The 16,919-nt window shown below is 46.0% G+C and overlaps 1 protein-coding gene across 6 annotated transcripts in view; it reads left to right on the forward strand.

Annotated features, from left to right (window-relative positions):
* EFCAB6 (EF-hand calcium binding domain 6) overlaps nucleotides 1-16,919 on the forward strand; it is a 249,329-nt gene that overhangs the window by 25,836 nt on the left and 206,574 nt on the right. For all 6 annotated transcript variants that reach the window (XM_040490605.1, XM_040490608.1, XM_040490604.1 and 3 more), the window contains one exon: nucleotides 7,754-7,965. In XM_040490605.1, coding sequence (XP_040346539.1) covers nucleotides 7,754-7,965 — 212 coding nt within the window. The remainder of the gene's footprint in view (nucleotides 1-7,753; nucleotides 7,966-16,919) is intronic.

The raw sequence follows: 16,919 nt of genomic DNA on the forward strand, positions 1-16,919 counted from the left end.
GTCATCAAGTTGGGATCATATCGTATAGAGCCTTTTGAGACGGGCTTCTTTCCCTCAGCAGTACGCACTTAAGCTCCTTCCTGTCTTTTGATGAGGCAGTAGCCCAGTTTTTAACCTCTGAAAAATATGCTCTTACATGGATGTACCACGGTTAGCTTATCTGTTCACTACTGAAAGACATCTTGGCACTCATGAATAAAGCTGCTGTAAACGTTTCCATGCAGGCTTTTGTGTGGATGTAAGTTTTAAACTCGTTTGCATCTCTCAGTGTTAAAGCAATAAAATTCAACGTAATCATTTCCCCAAAGTAGATATCTTTTCATCTCTCCCCCCTCTCCCTCCCCTTCCTTCTTTCCTGAACATTTTCTAAGCCCTGACATGTGACAAGAACTGTCATAGGTACTGAGGATAAAGAGGTGGGCCCAGCAGGGGTCCCGCCCTGATGGCACTCACAGTCCAGAGGGGGAGGGGGGTAAAGAATTTTAGTGGCTTGAGGCAAACACTACCAGAACGGAAGTGCGTGTGCGGAAAGCATAGCGAGCACACAACCCGAGGTGCCAGGAGGCCTCAGAGGGGACAAAGGCACGGATGCACTGAATTCTGCCTTGTGTGTGTGGGGGGGGGAAGGCATTCCTGTCAAGTCGGACTGGACACTGTGTTTCCTCCCAGTGGATCGCAGGGTCACAGGCATCTACCCGGGAGTCTGGAAATACAGATCTCTAGGTGGCCGAATGTCTGCCAAAATTTGAGCATTTCTGTTTCCAAGGGAAAAGGGGAGAATAGATGGGGGTCGGCCAGCAGCTGCCAACACCGTTCAGCAGCCCCACGTGTCCAGTGCCCTCTGGACACGTCTTAGCTGACCTTTCTGATCCTGCAGAGCAGCGTGGATCGAGGGGTGTTCCTGCCGGGCCTCTTGTGCTCTGCCACATTGGCCTTTGGAAGTGTGTGCCTGGACATCCCCGCAAGGAACACTTGAAAGTGTGGACCTCGAAGTATCCTAACCCAGAACTTCGCCTCTTACGTCACCTCACGCACAAGCAGGATTCTGTTGTGTCCACTTGCCTTTCCTGAACGGGGAGGTGAACTTTGATTGTCCAGTTTGCCAGCTTTCTGTCCCTCTTTTGTGAGCCGCCTGTTGATATCCTTTGCCCATTTCCCTGCTGTGGGCTGGTCTTCGGGTGACTCGTGGGTGCTCTCTTTGTATGGAAGGTACTGGTCCTTCACCTGCCTTACGTGCCGTCAGTGCCTGCTTTTCCCTTTGGCCACTTGCCTTCCGTTTTTACTGGTGGTAATTCTCAGTACTGAATTCCTTTTTCTTGTTTAAAGTAAAAGTCTCCTAGCATCTTTTGCCTCCCCGAAGGTGGGGACCACGAAGTGTTTGGCTGCCCTCTGTCTCCTGCGTGGTGGTGCACATGGAGGTGATGTACTTGCATAATTCATATTAAATGAGCGCTGTTCATGGGGAAAACCACAGGCCTGGGACCCCTGTTTCCTTTTAAAACAGTTTTTTGCTTTATGTTCAAATCTGAAGGATTGCTCTGGACCTGACTTGATATTCATGAGGCTTTTCTTCTATCGTGTGCAGTCTGTGGTTAAGCAGATCAAATGAGTTTTTTCTTTTTACTTCTGATCTTATACTTTTAATTTCCAGCTTTGCGGTGTGCTTTCAAGAACAGTTTTCCCTTTCCCCGCTGAAATCCCCTGTATATTCAGCGTGTTGTTGGGTTTGCCTGTCATCTCTCGAACGTGTTCACCGTTCCTGCTTTACACACCTGATCATTTCTCCATCTGTTCTCTCTGTGGCTCTTCTTGGTTTCGCTATTGGTTAGGTCACCTTTTCTCATTTCACTTGTCTCGCAGTTTTAAACAGATTTAACGGCACACATTTGTGTGGAGCGTGGAGGAAGCAGAAGACACTGTGGAACGCCTCTTCTCTCAGGCTTCAAGTGAGATGGGCTGTCTCCATTTCATCTCCAAACTGAGCTCTCGTCTGGATTCGGTTGCAGCTGCCCCTGGTTTTCAAATGCTTTGATCTGGACATCCGAGCGCTGCCCAGTCCGGCTGCCGGGTTGGCCCGCTGCTTTACGGCGCCCCCTGCCAGTTTCGAAGGGTCTCTGGGGTGGGGGTTCTCTGTCCTCCAGCCCAGCTCCTAGTTTTCTGCTCCTGAGGAGGCCTGTCTCTGCCCTGCCTGCCTGCCTCCACTCTGCAGGTGGGCCCCTGAGGTGGGCTCAGCCTTAGGGACTCGCCTCTGCTCTCGTGCTCTGTCCTCAGCCTCTGGTGAGCAGGTGCCTTACACTCAGGGAAGAGCCTGCCCACCTGGGCCCTGTCACAGCCCTGTACCTCGTCCCCAGCAGTGGGATGCCACTTCCACCCCTGCGGGAAGGCGCAGGAGGCCGGGCGCGGACTTGCCCTGTGGCTGAGGCCCCGCGGCCTCAGCCCATCACACCTGTCCCCGGGCGGCCGCTGAATGGTTGGTTCTTTTTCCCTCACCCCGGTCGAGAATGAATGTGCTCTGCTTCCCCTGCTCCTGCAAGGGTGAAAGGGTCCCGGGTCCGTCCCCTCTGAGGAGTGGCTTGCCCTTTCCGGAATTTAGGTTGTTGGCGTCCCTCAGTTCTCTGATGGGCTTAAAACTGAGCATCCCACTTGTTCTCATCGTTAGGGTGAGAATGACAGTCTCTTGTGACTGTTGTATATTCTAAACGGATGCAGAAAAGGTTGTCAACTTGCCCTTCGGAAAGATGATGTCAATTTGTATTCCCACCAGCCGATTATGTGAGTGTTGTTACTGCTTTCCTTTCAAACCTTGGGAGGCGCGTTAGGCACGTGAAAGAGTTTTCCTTTTACTGTCCACTAGTTTCAAACCAATATTTCTGATGACTTTTAAATTAGAATTGTTGATTGCAAATATGGTGCTTCTTGGGAAGCAACTAAAACTAGACGTGAAAAGTCCAAAAAAAGGTTTCAAGGTGGAAACATAAGTTGACAAGAGAGGCTCCTCCATGACCCTGGGGCCGGAGGAGGAGTTCGGGGCTGGGTGGGCAGAGGGCAAAACCGGGTTCACCAGCCCACGTGGAGCCATGCAGCCCCTCCCTATGGATCGGCTGCTCCTGAGATTCCGGGGACAGAAATGGAGTCGGTGGGGGGGGCGGCGGGGCCCCTGGAAATCTGGGACGTTTAGGTCTCTTCACGCTGGGGGCTCCTACTCGGTCCTCTTCCCCGCATCTGCTCCCTCCCAGGTGAGCCTCTGACTCCACGTCCCCGCATCTCTACGCATCACGCATAACCAGAGCGATAGCCCCGTTCTGACTTCCCTCCTGAGCTCCAGATCGAATCTCCAGGTGCTCTTCTGACCTTTCTGCCTGGGTTCATCTGATGGGCATCTATCTCAACCGTGAGCCGGCCAAGCAGAGCTCTTCGTTCCTGGCGTTCTCCATCTCGGTGAATAGCACCATCATTTATGTGGTTCTTAGAGCCCAGCCCCCAGTTATCCTTGGTTTCTTCAGGCTCTGCCCTGCTGAGCCGATCAATCAGCAAAACTCCGTCCACTCTGTCTCTTGACTATACCTCCCATCTGTCTACTTCCCCCCCTGCCCCACATCCAGGGCCACCACCTGGTTCAAGCCACAGATACCTCTTCTCGGACCCTTGCAATCGCCTGCTCTCTGGTCTTCTTCCTCATTTCTTGCCCCTCTGTAATCTACTCTCTACACAGCAGCCGGAGTGATTTTTGAAGACAACGTATGTTAGAGGGGATCACCGCCCTGCTTGAACTCTCCCGAGCTTTCCTGTTGCATTTGGAGACAACCCCAGGTTCTTGTGCAGACACTGAAGCACCACCCACCCTGATCTCAGCAATTTCTGCCCTCCGTCTCACGCGACACACGCATGCCGTGTCCCCTCTAGCTTCTCGTCTGGCTGGCTCATTTTATCGTTGTGGTTCAGCTCATCAAACACCTAGAGAGGACTTCCCTGACTACTGCACCTAAAACAGCTCCCCCCTGCCTCTTCGCCTTGTTCTTTCTCACCGTCTTTGTGGCACGTGCACTGCCTACCATTATTTTATCGCTTATTGATTATCTGTTCCTTGTCTTTACTCTTTCCTCCAGATTCTAAGCTTTACAAGAGCTGATCTCCTCCGTCTGGTTCACTGTAATACCTCAGTGCCTAGAGCATTGACTGAAATATGATGGGTGCTCAATACATATTTTTTGAATGAATGAATTATACTTCCTTAAAAGTCAGTGTTGAAAAAAAAATAAAAAAAAAAAAAGTCAGTGTTTCTCAGGGCTCCCTTCTCTTCATGGCGTGCTTCCCCCATGGCTTCTACATGGCCAGTTCCCCCACTTCTGATCTCTAAATGTTTGTGTTCAGCTTTCAAGTGGACATTCCCACTCAGAGATCCCAAAATGAGTTCATTAGTTTTCCCATAAACTTTTTTGTCATCCATTCCAGTATGTATTGCTATATACAAACTCCTGTAAATGTAGAAGCTTGGAATAGCAATTATCATTTATTTTGCTCACAGATCTGCCATTGGAGCAATAGGGACTTTACCTGGTCTATTTCAACTTCTCATTCATTCACTCCTACTTTTCCCTCCGTGCCCATCATCTTAGTGTAGACCTCCATTAATACATGCCTGAGCATGCTGTTAGTTAACGACATGTCTCCATACTGTCACTGGGTCCTCCCCTTTCTGTCCCTCCTACATGTGATGTCAGAATTCAGTTTAAGAATGAAAATTGGGTGATGTCATTCTCTCGATGGAAGTCCCAGCTTGGTGTCCCATGACCAGAGCATGAAGCTGGATGGGAGCCCCTGGGATTTGGCTCCTGCTGACTTTCATAGTCTCGTCTCTGGGCTGATGCCTCCTATGCTTGTCCCTCCGTTTGCCTCAACTGGCTGTCCTCCACAGTACCCCCTGCTTCTAGCCTCTCTCACTCTTGGGAACACCAAGTTCCAGTTGAAGTTGTCACCTCTTTCTTGTAAGCAGCTTTTCCTGAGACCTTCAGCCTGTCACCCCAAACCAGCCACCCTCTTTTCTAGGTCTCCAGTGGGTCCTGGTTATGTGTGCCCCTCCCCAAGGAGGCAGTGGGCATGGTGAGCGAAAGGCATCCCAGCACCTGGCATAGGCTTCTTGGGTGCTCGGCGAGCATCAGGGAAGGTGAACATTGGTGAAAGCTCATGCCAGAGAGGCATGATACCTGGATAAGAAATTCTCATTTGAAGGGAAATAACTAGAATCATCCTTCCCTGGCTCCTGCTTGTGGATGAGTTTATAAAAGAAGAGATGACATTAAAGACATTTAACACACATCCAGAATTTACTGTGTAAAGCAAAGCTACTGAGTAAACTGTAGTCACCAAGCCTTTGCAATCTCATAAGTCAATAGAACAGATTTACCAAACTACCTTTCGTTTTAGGCTCCTCTTTCTTGAGTAGGTTGTAAAATATCAAAAGGGAACAACCACGTGCTCATGCTTATGAAACTGACTGACAACCGTGAGTTGATTTGTACTTACTGTATTTACTTGTTCCCATGGCCGTTTCCATCTTAGACAGAGAGGATGGAGGCTGGAGTGTGTCAGCTCTCCTCTGGTGACACGGGGACCCCGGGATCTACAGCGCCACAGGCCCCACGTGGCTGCTGTTCCTCCCAGGAAGTGCAGCCCCGCGCGCGCCCCGGCCCCGGGAACTTATTTAGCACCTTCTGACATTCTTTCATTACCTTCCAGGGGACCAGCCATTCTCATCCCTTCCTTGTCTTGGAAAGGGAAATGATCTAGATTTGAGAGTTACACGTTTTCCCCTCAAAAAGTGGCAAGGGGGTGAAAAGTGAATATGATATTTTGAAGATTTATTTGAAATGATACTGTTCTGATTGAATTTTCTTCTGAAGACCATGTTCTTTGCTTATAATGATACATGTCCTGTACAGGGAAGATTATCTTTGCTTTGCTTTTTCCCTTTCAGAATTTTCTCTTTATCCTTGTATTTTGCCAGTTTCACTCTGATATGTCGTGCAGAAGATCGATTCAAGTTACGTCTGAAGGGAGTTCTCTGTGCCTCTTGGATTTCAATGCCTTTTTCCTTCCCCAGATCAGGGAAGTTCTCAGCTATAATTTCTTCAAGTACCCCTTCAGCACCTTTCCCTCTCTCTTCCTCCTCTGGGATACCAATTATGCATATATTATTTCTTTTTAGTGTATCACTTAGTTCTCTAATTTTCCCCTCATACTCCTGGATTTTTTATCTCTCTTTTTCTCAGCTTCCTCTTTTTCCATAACTTTATCTTCTAGTTCACCTATTCTCTCCTCTGCCTCTTCAATCCAAGCCGTCGTGATTTCCATTTTGGTTTGCATTTCGTTTAAAGCGTTTTTCAGCTCCTCGTGACTGTTCCTTAGTCCCTTGATCTCTGTAGCAAGCAAGAGATTCTCTGCTGTCCCCTATACTGTTTTCAAGCCCAGCGATTAATTTTATGACTATTATTCTAAATTCACTTTCTGTTATATTATTTAAGTCCTTTTTGATCAGTTCATTAGCTGTTGTTATTTCCTGGAGATTCTTCTGAGGGGAATTCTTCCGCTTGGTCATTTTGGACAGTCCCTGGTGTGGTGAGGACCTGCAGGGCACTTCCCCTGTGCTGCGGTGTATAACTGGAGTTGGTGGGCGGAGCCGCAGTCTGACCTGATGTCTGCCCCCAGCCCACCACTGGGGCCACAGTCAGACTGGTGCGTGCCTTCTCTTCCCCTCTCCTAGGGGCGGGATCCACTGTGGGGTGGCGTGGCCCGTCTGGGCTACTTGCACACTGCCAGGCTTGTGGTGCTGGGGATCTGGCGTCTTAGCTGGGGTGGGTAGGCAAGGTGCACAGGGGCAGGAGGGGCAGGCTTAGCTTGCTTCTCCTTAGGTGTTCCACTTCAGGAGGGGCCCTGTGGCAGCAGCAGGGAGTCAGATCCGCTGCCGGAGGTTTGGCTCCGCAGAAGCGCAGAGTTGGGTGTTTGCGCGGAGCGAGCAAGTTCCCTGGCAGGAACTGGTTCTCTTTGGGATTTTGGCTGGGGGATGGGCGGGGAAGATGGCGCTGGCGAGCGCCTTTGTTCCCCACCAAACTGAGCTCTGTCGTCCGGGGCTCAGCAGCTCTCCCTCCCTTTGTCCTCCAGCCTTCCCGCTTTCCGAGCAGAGCTGTTAACTTATGACCTCCCAGACGCTAAGTCGCGCTTGCTGTGGGAACACAGTCCGTCCGGCCCCTCTGCTTTTTGCAAGCCAGACTCTGGGGCTCTGCTTGGCCGGCGGGCCGCCCCTCCGCCCCGGCTCCCTCCCGCCAGTCCGTGGAGCGTGCACCGCCTCGCCGCCCTTCCTACCCTCTTCCGTGGGCCTCGCGTCTGCACTTGGCTCAGGTGACTCCGTTCTGCCAATCCTCTGGCGGTTTTCTGGGTTATTTAGGCAGGTGTAGGTGGAATCTAAGTGATCAGCAGGACGCGCGGTGAGCCCAGCGTCCTCCTACACTGCCATCTTCCCAGTCAGTCTGCTTTTTCTCTTTAACGTGATTACTGTTATTTTATATTGACCAGATTTCAGAGGTAAAAAATGGCCGTAGATTCGTTGTTGCAAGTCAAGCAATGCTTAGATGCGTAAAGTGAGATACAGTAGAAGAAAGAGTGTTTTAGAAGTTTGTTGGATCCTAGTCCGCAGTGAAGTGGTTTTGGAGATCTTTGCTTTAAGCACGTCTAATAAACAACTGTATCTCTTTGACAGCCACTGCTATGGCAAATCCGATATCGTCCTTCTTAGATGTCAAACGGATTTTATTTCAAAAAATTACCGATAAAGGAGACGAGTTGAGAAAGGCCTTTCAGCTGCTCGATACCAATCGCAACATGACAGTGTCGAAGAGTGAGCTGAAAAGAATTATCACAACCTTCCTGATGCCTCTCACAAGAGAACAGTTTCAAGATGTCCTGGCTCAGGTACTGTATGCACAAGCGACTTAGAATAACCCAGTTCTGGAAAAGATGGGGTTGGTTACTGCAGCGGGCATTGTGTTCTGGTTTTTCCCCCCACGGTTCCAAGTGAGTGGTTCAAGTTTTGTTTATTTTTCACAGTTCAGTTTAAATCTGGCAGATGTGGGGTGATCAACATGGACGTGAGTCATGTTTTGTGTGGACCACTGGTACAGCTGTTTCCTTTAGTTTTTTTTTTTTTTTTTTTTAAGGCTTCCACATAAAGAGTATTTGGTCAACTCATATTTTGGAAGTTAGTATTTTGGCATTTGTTCTTGCATTGAATGGTTATTGAGCACCTACTGTATGCTGAACCCAATGCAGAGCAACAGATGCAGGCCTGCCCTTGAGGGGGTCCCCGTCCCATGAGACGTATTTGCAAGTGTTGCTAAGCGTGGGCATTACAGGCAGGAGAGTGACCTAAAAATGGGGTGGTTGTCCAAGAAGGCTTTGGGGAGGAAGTGGTGTTTTTGGTCACGTTGTGATGGAGGGGTGGATATTAGCCAGATGAAAAAATGGAAGGGCATTCTAGGCCGAGAGAATAATAGCCCAGGTGAAATCATGCATGTTAGAATCAGCATGGCATGTCTATTCAGGGAACTGGGTAGTGCTGTTTGCATCAGAAGCAAAGGGATATGTGTCAAGTTGTGGACAGGGGGGCCAGTCCTGAAAAGTACCATGCAAAGGAGTTCGGCTCTGGTCCTGGAAGCCGTAGGGGGCCAAGGGTTTGCAGCAGGGAAGATGCAGTTACTTGGGGAGGGATATGGAGGACAGGCCCTTGGGCCTTCCGGTGGGGTACCCCACCAGGGGGCTGTAAATAGTCAACATTTGGTGGGTGAGCCCTCAGGGCCTTTAAAAAAGGAATGCACAATACAAGAGTAATTAAACACTCTCAAAATAAATCCATAGGGAGCGATGTCATAATATAAAGTAGAAAAGTTGGTTGGGAATATCAGTAGTGTGCCTTCCAACCCAATAACCCAATTATTAATTTGTACACACACACACAGGCACATGCACACACACACACACACACACACACACACACACAAATATACATATTTTTACTCATTCATTACTTCTTCATCAGAGTCTGGCATTTTATAGTATTTAAAAGCCTATTTCCTTCTAGAATTTGGTGACTGCCTCCACCCAACTCAGTTTGCTTTCTTTTACCACTGGGGAATTATGTGTTAGGAAAACAAACAGCCCAGAGAATTTTGGGTGTTCCTGAATCCTAGTCTTAATCTCAGGGACTGGCTCTTCTTCCTTTGGCTGATTTAAAATGAAATTGTAGACCTATTTGTTGTTTCTTCTTGAGCATACCATGGTACTGTTTCAAGGATTTCTCTTCCTTTAATTTTGTTTTTGTTTGTGGGGTTTGTAGCCATTCTTTTCAAATATATATATTTTTCCTTTATCTTCTCTGAGACATTTTGGTATTGTCCCCAGACCCTTGAGGCTCTGTTCATTTTTAAATCTTTTTTTCCCCATTTTTCAGATGAGATAAGATCTGTTGATCTGTCTTCAAGTTCAGTGGCTCTTTCTTTACATCTCTGTTCTGCTAGTAAGCTCATCCAGTGAATATTGAATATTAGACATAGTGTTTTTTCAGTTCTAGAATTTCCATTTGGTTCTTTTTTATAATTTCTATTCATATGCTTACATTTTTTTCTTCAATTATGGGCGTATTTCTTTTAACTCATTAAGCAAGGTTAAAATAGCTGTTTTAAAGTCCTTGAGTGAGGGGCACCTCGGTGGCTCAGTTGGTTGCGCATCCAACTCTTGATTTCGGCTCAGCTCATGATCCCAGAGTTGTGGGATCAAGCCCCACGTTGGGCTCCATGCTGAGCACACAGCCTGCTCGAGATTCTCTTTCTCTCTCTCCCTCTGCCCTTTTCCTCCACTTGTGCTCTCTCTCTCTCTCTCTAAAATAAAAATTAATAAAGTCCTTGAATGATAATTCTAGTATCTGGATTGTCTCAGGGTTGGCCTGCATTGGTTTTTTTCCCTTAACGAGGGTCACATTTTTCTAGTTCTTTGTACTTGGGTGTACAGTTAAACTGTGGTTTGTGAGCATAATTCGTTCTGGAAACATGCTTGCAATCCAAAGCACTGGTATATCAAAGCAAATTTCCCCATAAGGAATAATGGAAACTCAGATGATTTGTTCCACAACCCAAAAATATTCACATAAAAATGATTACAATACTGTAATATAATACAAAATAATAAAGAAAAAATAAATCAAAATAAACAAATTACCCTGCACTTATCTTTGAAAACCTTCTTGGCTGGTATGAGGAGACAAGAGAGAGGAGGGTTATTGTGTAGGACGACTTTCACTATCACTAACGGAATCACTAATATCTAGTGGCTCAATGGAATCTTTTTCATTTCATGCAACTTTAACAAGGAATATATCCAATAACACTTGCTTTTGCCTCCTTTGAGGATTTTACAGAAATGTGACATTGCGTTGTCATTCAACAGATTCATCACTCGCACTGCTATAGCCTTATTTGGGTGATGCTTTTCTACAAAATTTTGCGCTGTTTCCCCCATTTTACACGTATCCATAGTCTCATTTGAAGTGAGGATTCCTCTGCCTTTTTCTCCTCCTCTTCTGTGACAAGATGTAGACATAGACTTCTTATAATATCTTGCAATTTCGGCCACTCATGTACTTTGTTCAAACCTCTTGATTCCCGTCTTAACTTCCATAGTAATCATCTTCTTCTTCTTAACACCCTTCTTTTCAATCATTTTCTGTGTGGCGGCCCTTGTATATGCTCACACGGATGTTGACTATAGTAGAGCATTAATAAACTCTTATCATATAACTGTATATAACATAACTGGCAATTAGGCAGCAGAGGAAAGGGTCTCTATCTGCAGGCAGCCTGACCTAGAAGGAAGCAAAGCATTCCTAAGCTTGCTCTTGTCTGGAAAAGCCAAGGACTGTCTGTAGGTGCCTCGAAGTGACCAAAAATACAGTGGTGCCAGTTGTGGGCACCTTCCAACATTCTGAAAAATCACTGATTTCTGCCAAACACCGCGGCCTGCAACTGAGCATCTGAGCATGGGAGACAATCACCCACAATCCCACAGAGAGAGAGAGAGAGAGAGAGAGAGAGAGAGAGAGAGAGAGAGAAACCATTGGCTCAGTTGTGATCATGTGACTTTCGATGTCATGTACTACTCATATTGCAAGACATCACTCATTTATCAAGTTAAAATTTTATTAGAAATGTTTGCTCATCTTGCGGAACACTCACAGAACAAATTACTCACAATTCAAGGTTTTACTGTATTTGGATTACATCCCAGACCCATGTTATCCAATAGAAATGCAGCGTGAGAGGTGCCTGGCTGGCTCAGTCGGTGGAGGACGCAGCTCTTGATCTCGGGATTGTGTTCACGCTCCACACTGGGTGTAGAGATTACTTCAAACTAAAATTAAAAAAAAAATTTTTTTTAATACATAGTGTATATATATGTATATATATGTGTAGTGACTCACGTGTGTAACTTAAAATGTTTTAATGGCCACCTGAAAAGAAATAGGTGAAATTAATTTGAATATTTTAATTTAATGAACGTGTCCAAAATGTATCATTTCAACATGTTATCACTATTAAAAATTGATAATCAGTAGTTATTTTGCATTCTTTTCTGTGTACGAAGCCTTCAAAACCTGCTATACACTTTATACTTACAGACGACTTCAGTCTACACACTAAGTTTCCATTGGAAATACTTGATCTATATTTAGATTTCATAAAATTTATAATTAAAATACAAGTTTCATATACTTAGTCGTTGCAAACGTACTTCAAAGTTTTCCAGTCATGAGCAGGGGAGAGGCAGAGAGAGAGAGAGAGAGAGAGAGAGAGAGAGACAGGCACAGAATCCGAAGCAGGTTCTGGGCTCCAGGCTCCAAGCTGTCAGCACAGAGCCCGACGCGGGGCTCGAACCCACGGACCGCGAGATCGTGACCTGAGCTGGAGTCGGACGCTTAACCGTGAGCCACCCGGGTGCTCCTCATTGAATTAATTTTAAAATTTAAATTAATGAACATGAATAAAAAGCTTCAGTTCATCAGCTGCCCTAGCCTCGGCTCAAGTGCTCGACAGCCACATGTGACTGTGGCTGCACATCAGACAGTATAGGGCTGAACACTATAAATACTGTGCTGTGGAGACTGGATTCTGTTCCATTTCTCTGAAGACTGTCGATGCTCCTGCTCTGGCAGCAGTTAACCTGCAAACTCTTGTCTCCCAGGCAGTGATCATTTGCATGCATTTGCATTCATTTGCAAATGCTTTGCATTTGCATGCATTTGCATGAGTTTGGCCCTTTTGTTTCTCTGTGGGTCTCTGAGTCCGGCTTGCACACGCCTGGTTCGGCATCCGTTGGAAACTTGGACAGAACTTAGAACAGCAAGCGGGTCTCCTCCTCTCTCCTGTTTGAGACTTCCCTCACATTTTTAGTGGCCGTGGTTGCTTCAGGTTCTGCACACTGGTTCTTCAGGCCAGAGGGACTGGGTTTTCTTTTGGGGTTTCAGCTGCTCTGCTGGGGAGTGACTGTGGCTTACTCTTAGGCTCAAAGCCTTTATGAATGGGAAACTCCCTCCATACTTGTCCCTTTTCCTGAGTTTTGAATTTCTCCAAAGTCTTCCTGCTTTCGTATTTGCCAGTTTACAGTTGTTTTGTGCGGGAGATTGATCTGTTACGAGCTGTATGTACCACAACTGCTGCTTTATCATTTTTTAAAAGCAGTCACAAATTTACAGAGAAAGTGGAAGTTTAGTGGGAAGAGCAGTGTTTTTTTCTTTGCCTGAACCATTTGGGAGTAAGCGGCCCCATCACCCCAAATATTTCAGTGTGTGTGTCCTTCAAAACAAGGTTAGCCTGGGGCGCCTGGGTGGCTCAGTCCCTTAAGCATCCGACTTCAGCTCAGGTCATGATCTCACGGCTCATCGGTTAGAGCCCTGAGTCAGGCTCTGTGCTGACACCCAGAGCCTGGAGCCTGCTTCAGATTCGGCGTCTCCTCTCTCTTCCCCTCTCCCATTCGCTCTCTGTCTCTCTCTTTCTCAAAAAAAAAAAAAAAAAAAAAAATCAAAATAAGGGTAGCGTTCTAGATAACTGCAATCTGACCACCGAAACATGGATATTAACATGAGCTCATGACTACCGTCTCAGCCCCAGGACCCAGCCGGGTTTTGCCAGTCATTCCATGCAGGTCTTGTATGATCCAGGTCAGAATCACGAATTGCATTTGGTTGTCGTATCTCCCCAGTGTCCTTCAGTCTAGAACAGTTCCTCAGTCTTTCCTTAGCTTTCCGGACCTTAACACTGAAGATTGCAGCGTGTAGCATGTCCCGGTGTGAGTTTATCTCATGTCTCCTTATGACTAGATCAAGGCTTGCATCTTTGGACAGGAGTACTGCAGAAATGCTGCTGTGTTCTCACTGTGTTTTATTAGGTTGCGCTGTGATCCTAGTTTGTCCTGTTATTGTTATGTTCACTTTGATCACTTGACTATCTGTGGGGTACTGGGATCTGTCAGGCTTTTTCATGGTAAGGTACTCTTTATCCACTTTGTAATTAATAAGCATTTTGTGGGGAAAATTTGAAACTATGTAAATATTCCATTCCTTACCGAACTTTCATTTATTCATTTACTGTTTTTATATTTGCAGGGACTCAAGATTTCCTCTTTTATCAAGTGGTTATGATCCATTACGTTCTTCATTTATTTTGATTTTTAAATTGCCTCTACTTTGACCAGTAGGAGCCCCTTCCTGCTGGTTTGTGTCCTTTTGGCATGCCCCTATCATTCTCAGAGCACTTCCTTTGTTTCCAATATAAAATATTCTAAACTCATCTGTACTTTCCTTGCCTCAGTCCTGGAATTATCCATTTCCCTAAATAGCTTTGGTCCTTTCGATGGAAACGAAATTCAGAATCCAGAATCTGGGCACTGGGGCTGCTCATTGCCACTGGGATGGCACTCCAGGCCTCTCAGTGGGCAGAGCTCTAAGGGTACATTTCCCCCCAATACACATGTATACGTGCATTTACATCTCCGTTCATTTCTGTACCAACCTCTCTCTATATTGAAAACCATGAGTCTACACCAGTACTGCCAATTCTAATCCTACCTCTCAGGGTTCTTTCTAATTTTCTTGCTTTTTCATATTTGCAATTACCTTTTCACACAACGAGAAGCTTGGATTTTGTTATTCTTAGTATATTTCCTTATTTGATCAGTCTCCCTGGTGTGTGATCATCTCCCATCCCCAGAGCCTCGCCCCGCGCGTGTGGATGCTCTCTTCACCCCACCTGGGTCACGTCCTGCTCTGGACTCCCATGGTCCCCCCAGCATGGCAGACATTGTTTTTTCTCTGCCCCATCAGACTCTAGGACTGACTTATTATGGAGGGAACAGGAAAGCAGGGAAGAGAGAAGAAAGATGAAAAGCTTTTCTCCTGGAAAAAAAAAGTTTCCCCTTTATTCACTTTAACTAAAAATTTCACAAATGATACGTACCAATGATTTCATGTGTCACTTTTGACTGTACCCACAGTTTTAAAAATCTGTTTATTTTGAGAGATAGAAAAAAAAAGTGCAAGCAGGGAAGGGCAGAGAGGGAGGGAGAGAGGGAACCCCAAGCCGACTCCACGCTGTCAGCGCAGAGCCTGATGTGGGGCTCGATCGCAGGAACCATGAGATCATGACCTGAGTGGAAACCAAGAGTCAGATGCTTAGTTGACTGAGCCACCCAGTCACTCGTGTATCGATATTTTTATTAAAAACTTTACTAAGTTATAATTTATATTATAATAAAATTCACCATTTAAAAATTTACAAGGTACTGGTTTTCTGTATATTCAGGGTTATACAACTATCACTGCTGTCTAGTTCTAGAAATTTTCATCACCCCCAAAAGAAACCCCGGACTCATTCGTAGTCACTCCCCATTTCCCCTCCCCTAGTCCCTGATAACCATTAATATATTTTGTGTCACAGTAGACCTGCTTCTTCCGGACATTTACTATAAATGGAGTAATATAATACATGATCTTTTGTGTCTGGCTTCTTTCACTTACCATCATGTGTTCAAAGTTCATCCGTGTTGTAGCAGGAATCAGTACTCCCTTCCTTCTTATGGCCGACTCGTGATCCATCATATGCATAGACCACCTTTTGTTTATCGTTGGCTGATGGACCTTCGGGTTGCTTCCACTTTTTGGCCTTTGTGAACAACGTTGCTATGAAAATTCACGTACAGGGGTACCTGGGTGGCTCAGCCGATTGAAGGCCCGTCTATTGATTTTGGCTCAGGTCGCGATCTCACAGTTTGTGAGTTCGAGCCCCACATTGGGCTCCACGCTGACAGTGTGGAGCCTGCTTGGGATTCTCTCTCTCTCTCTCTCTCTCTCTCTCTCTCTGTCTGCCCCTCCTCCACATGTGCCCTCTCTCTCTCTCCAAATAAATAAATGAACTTAAGAAAATTCACGTACAAGTTTTTGTGTGGACATGTGTTTTAACTTCTCTAAGGTACGTGCCTAGGAGTAGAATTGCCGTGTCACGTGGTAATGTTCTCTCTCGGTTTTTAAGTTTTTATTTAAACCCCAGGCAGTTAACACACAGTGTAGTATCAGTTCAAGTGTGCAATATATAGTGATTCAACACTTCCATACAGCACTCGCTGTTTATCATGACACGTGTACTCCTTAATCGCCATCACCTGTTTCGCACACACCCTCCCTCGCTCTGGCGACCATCAGTTTATTCTCTACAGCGAAGAGTCTGTTTCATGGTTTGCCTCCCTCTGGTTTTTTCCCCCTTGCTCATTTGTTTTGTGTCTTAAATTCCACATACAAGTGAAATCATATGGTTATTTGTCCTTCTCTGATTTCGCTTAGCATTATACTCTCAGTTCCATCCACATCATTGAAAAAGGCAAGATTGCATTCTTTTTCATGGCTGAGCAATATTCAGTCACACACACACACACACACACACACATACCCCACATCTTCTTTATCCACTCATCAGTTGGTGGACATTTGGGCTGTTTCCATAGTTTGGCTGTTGTTGATAGTGCTGCTGTAATCATCGGGGTGTGTGTATCCCTTCAAATCAGTATTTTTGTGTCCTTTGGGTAAATACCTAGTAGTGCAGTTGCTGAATCGTAGGGTAGCTCTATCTTTGACTTTTTGAGGAACCTCCATACCGTTTTCCAGAGCGGCCGCACCAGTGTGCATTCCCACCAACGGTGCGGGAGGGTTTCCCTTTCTCCGCATCCTCGCCAGCACCTGTTATTCCCTGTGTCGTTGATTTCCGCCGTTCTGACGGGTGGGAGGTGGTAACTCGCTGTGGTTTGGATTTGCACCCCCAAGGGTGAGGGCAACTGGTACCGTTCTCTTGTTTTTAAGGAACATTTGTCCTTGCAAACCCGGTATGAGTTTCCTCATAAGCTTGATTTGACTGATACTTTATACCAAATGGAGAGTTAAGATATTTTTCCTGCTAATGTCTCCCTGTATTCATGATCTAATGTTAATTTAAAATTTTGACAACCTTCCCAAGCTAATCAGCTATGCAGGAAGAGGAAAAGTACAGAAAATGTGAAATGTGTATCCGTTTTTAAAAGCTACATCTGTTTTTAAGAGAAGTCGCTGAGAGCTGTAGAGATTCAGAGACTTTAAAAACCAGGCCCTGGTAGTCTAGCTGAAAGAATAAGCATGGCTTTTCTAGAACCTCGAGCTCCCGTGACCGTGTGTAAACCGAGGAGGCTGGAATGGGGTGCATTTTTTTTAAATTTTTTTTTTTTCCAACGTTTATTTATTTTTGGGACAGAGAGAGACACAGCATGAACGGGGGAGGGGCAGAGAGAGAGGGAGACACAGA

Source organism: Herpailurus yagouaroundi, unplaced genomic scaffold (genome assembly GCF_014898765.1).
Source record: "Herpailurus yagouaroundi ecotype Mexico unplaced genomic scaffold, PumYag 182, whole genome shotgun sequence".
In the NCBI taxonomy this organism is placed as follows: Eukaryota; Metazoa; Chordata; class Mammalia; order Carnivora; family Felidae; genus Herpailurus; species Herpailurus yagouaroundi.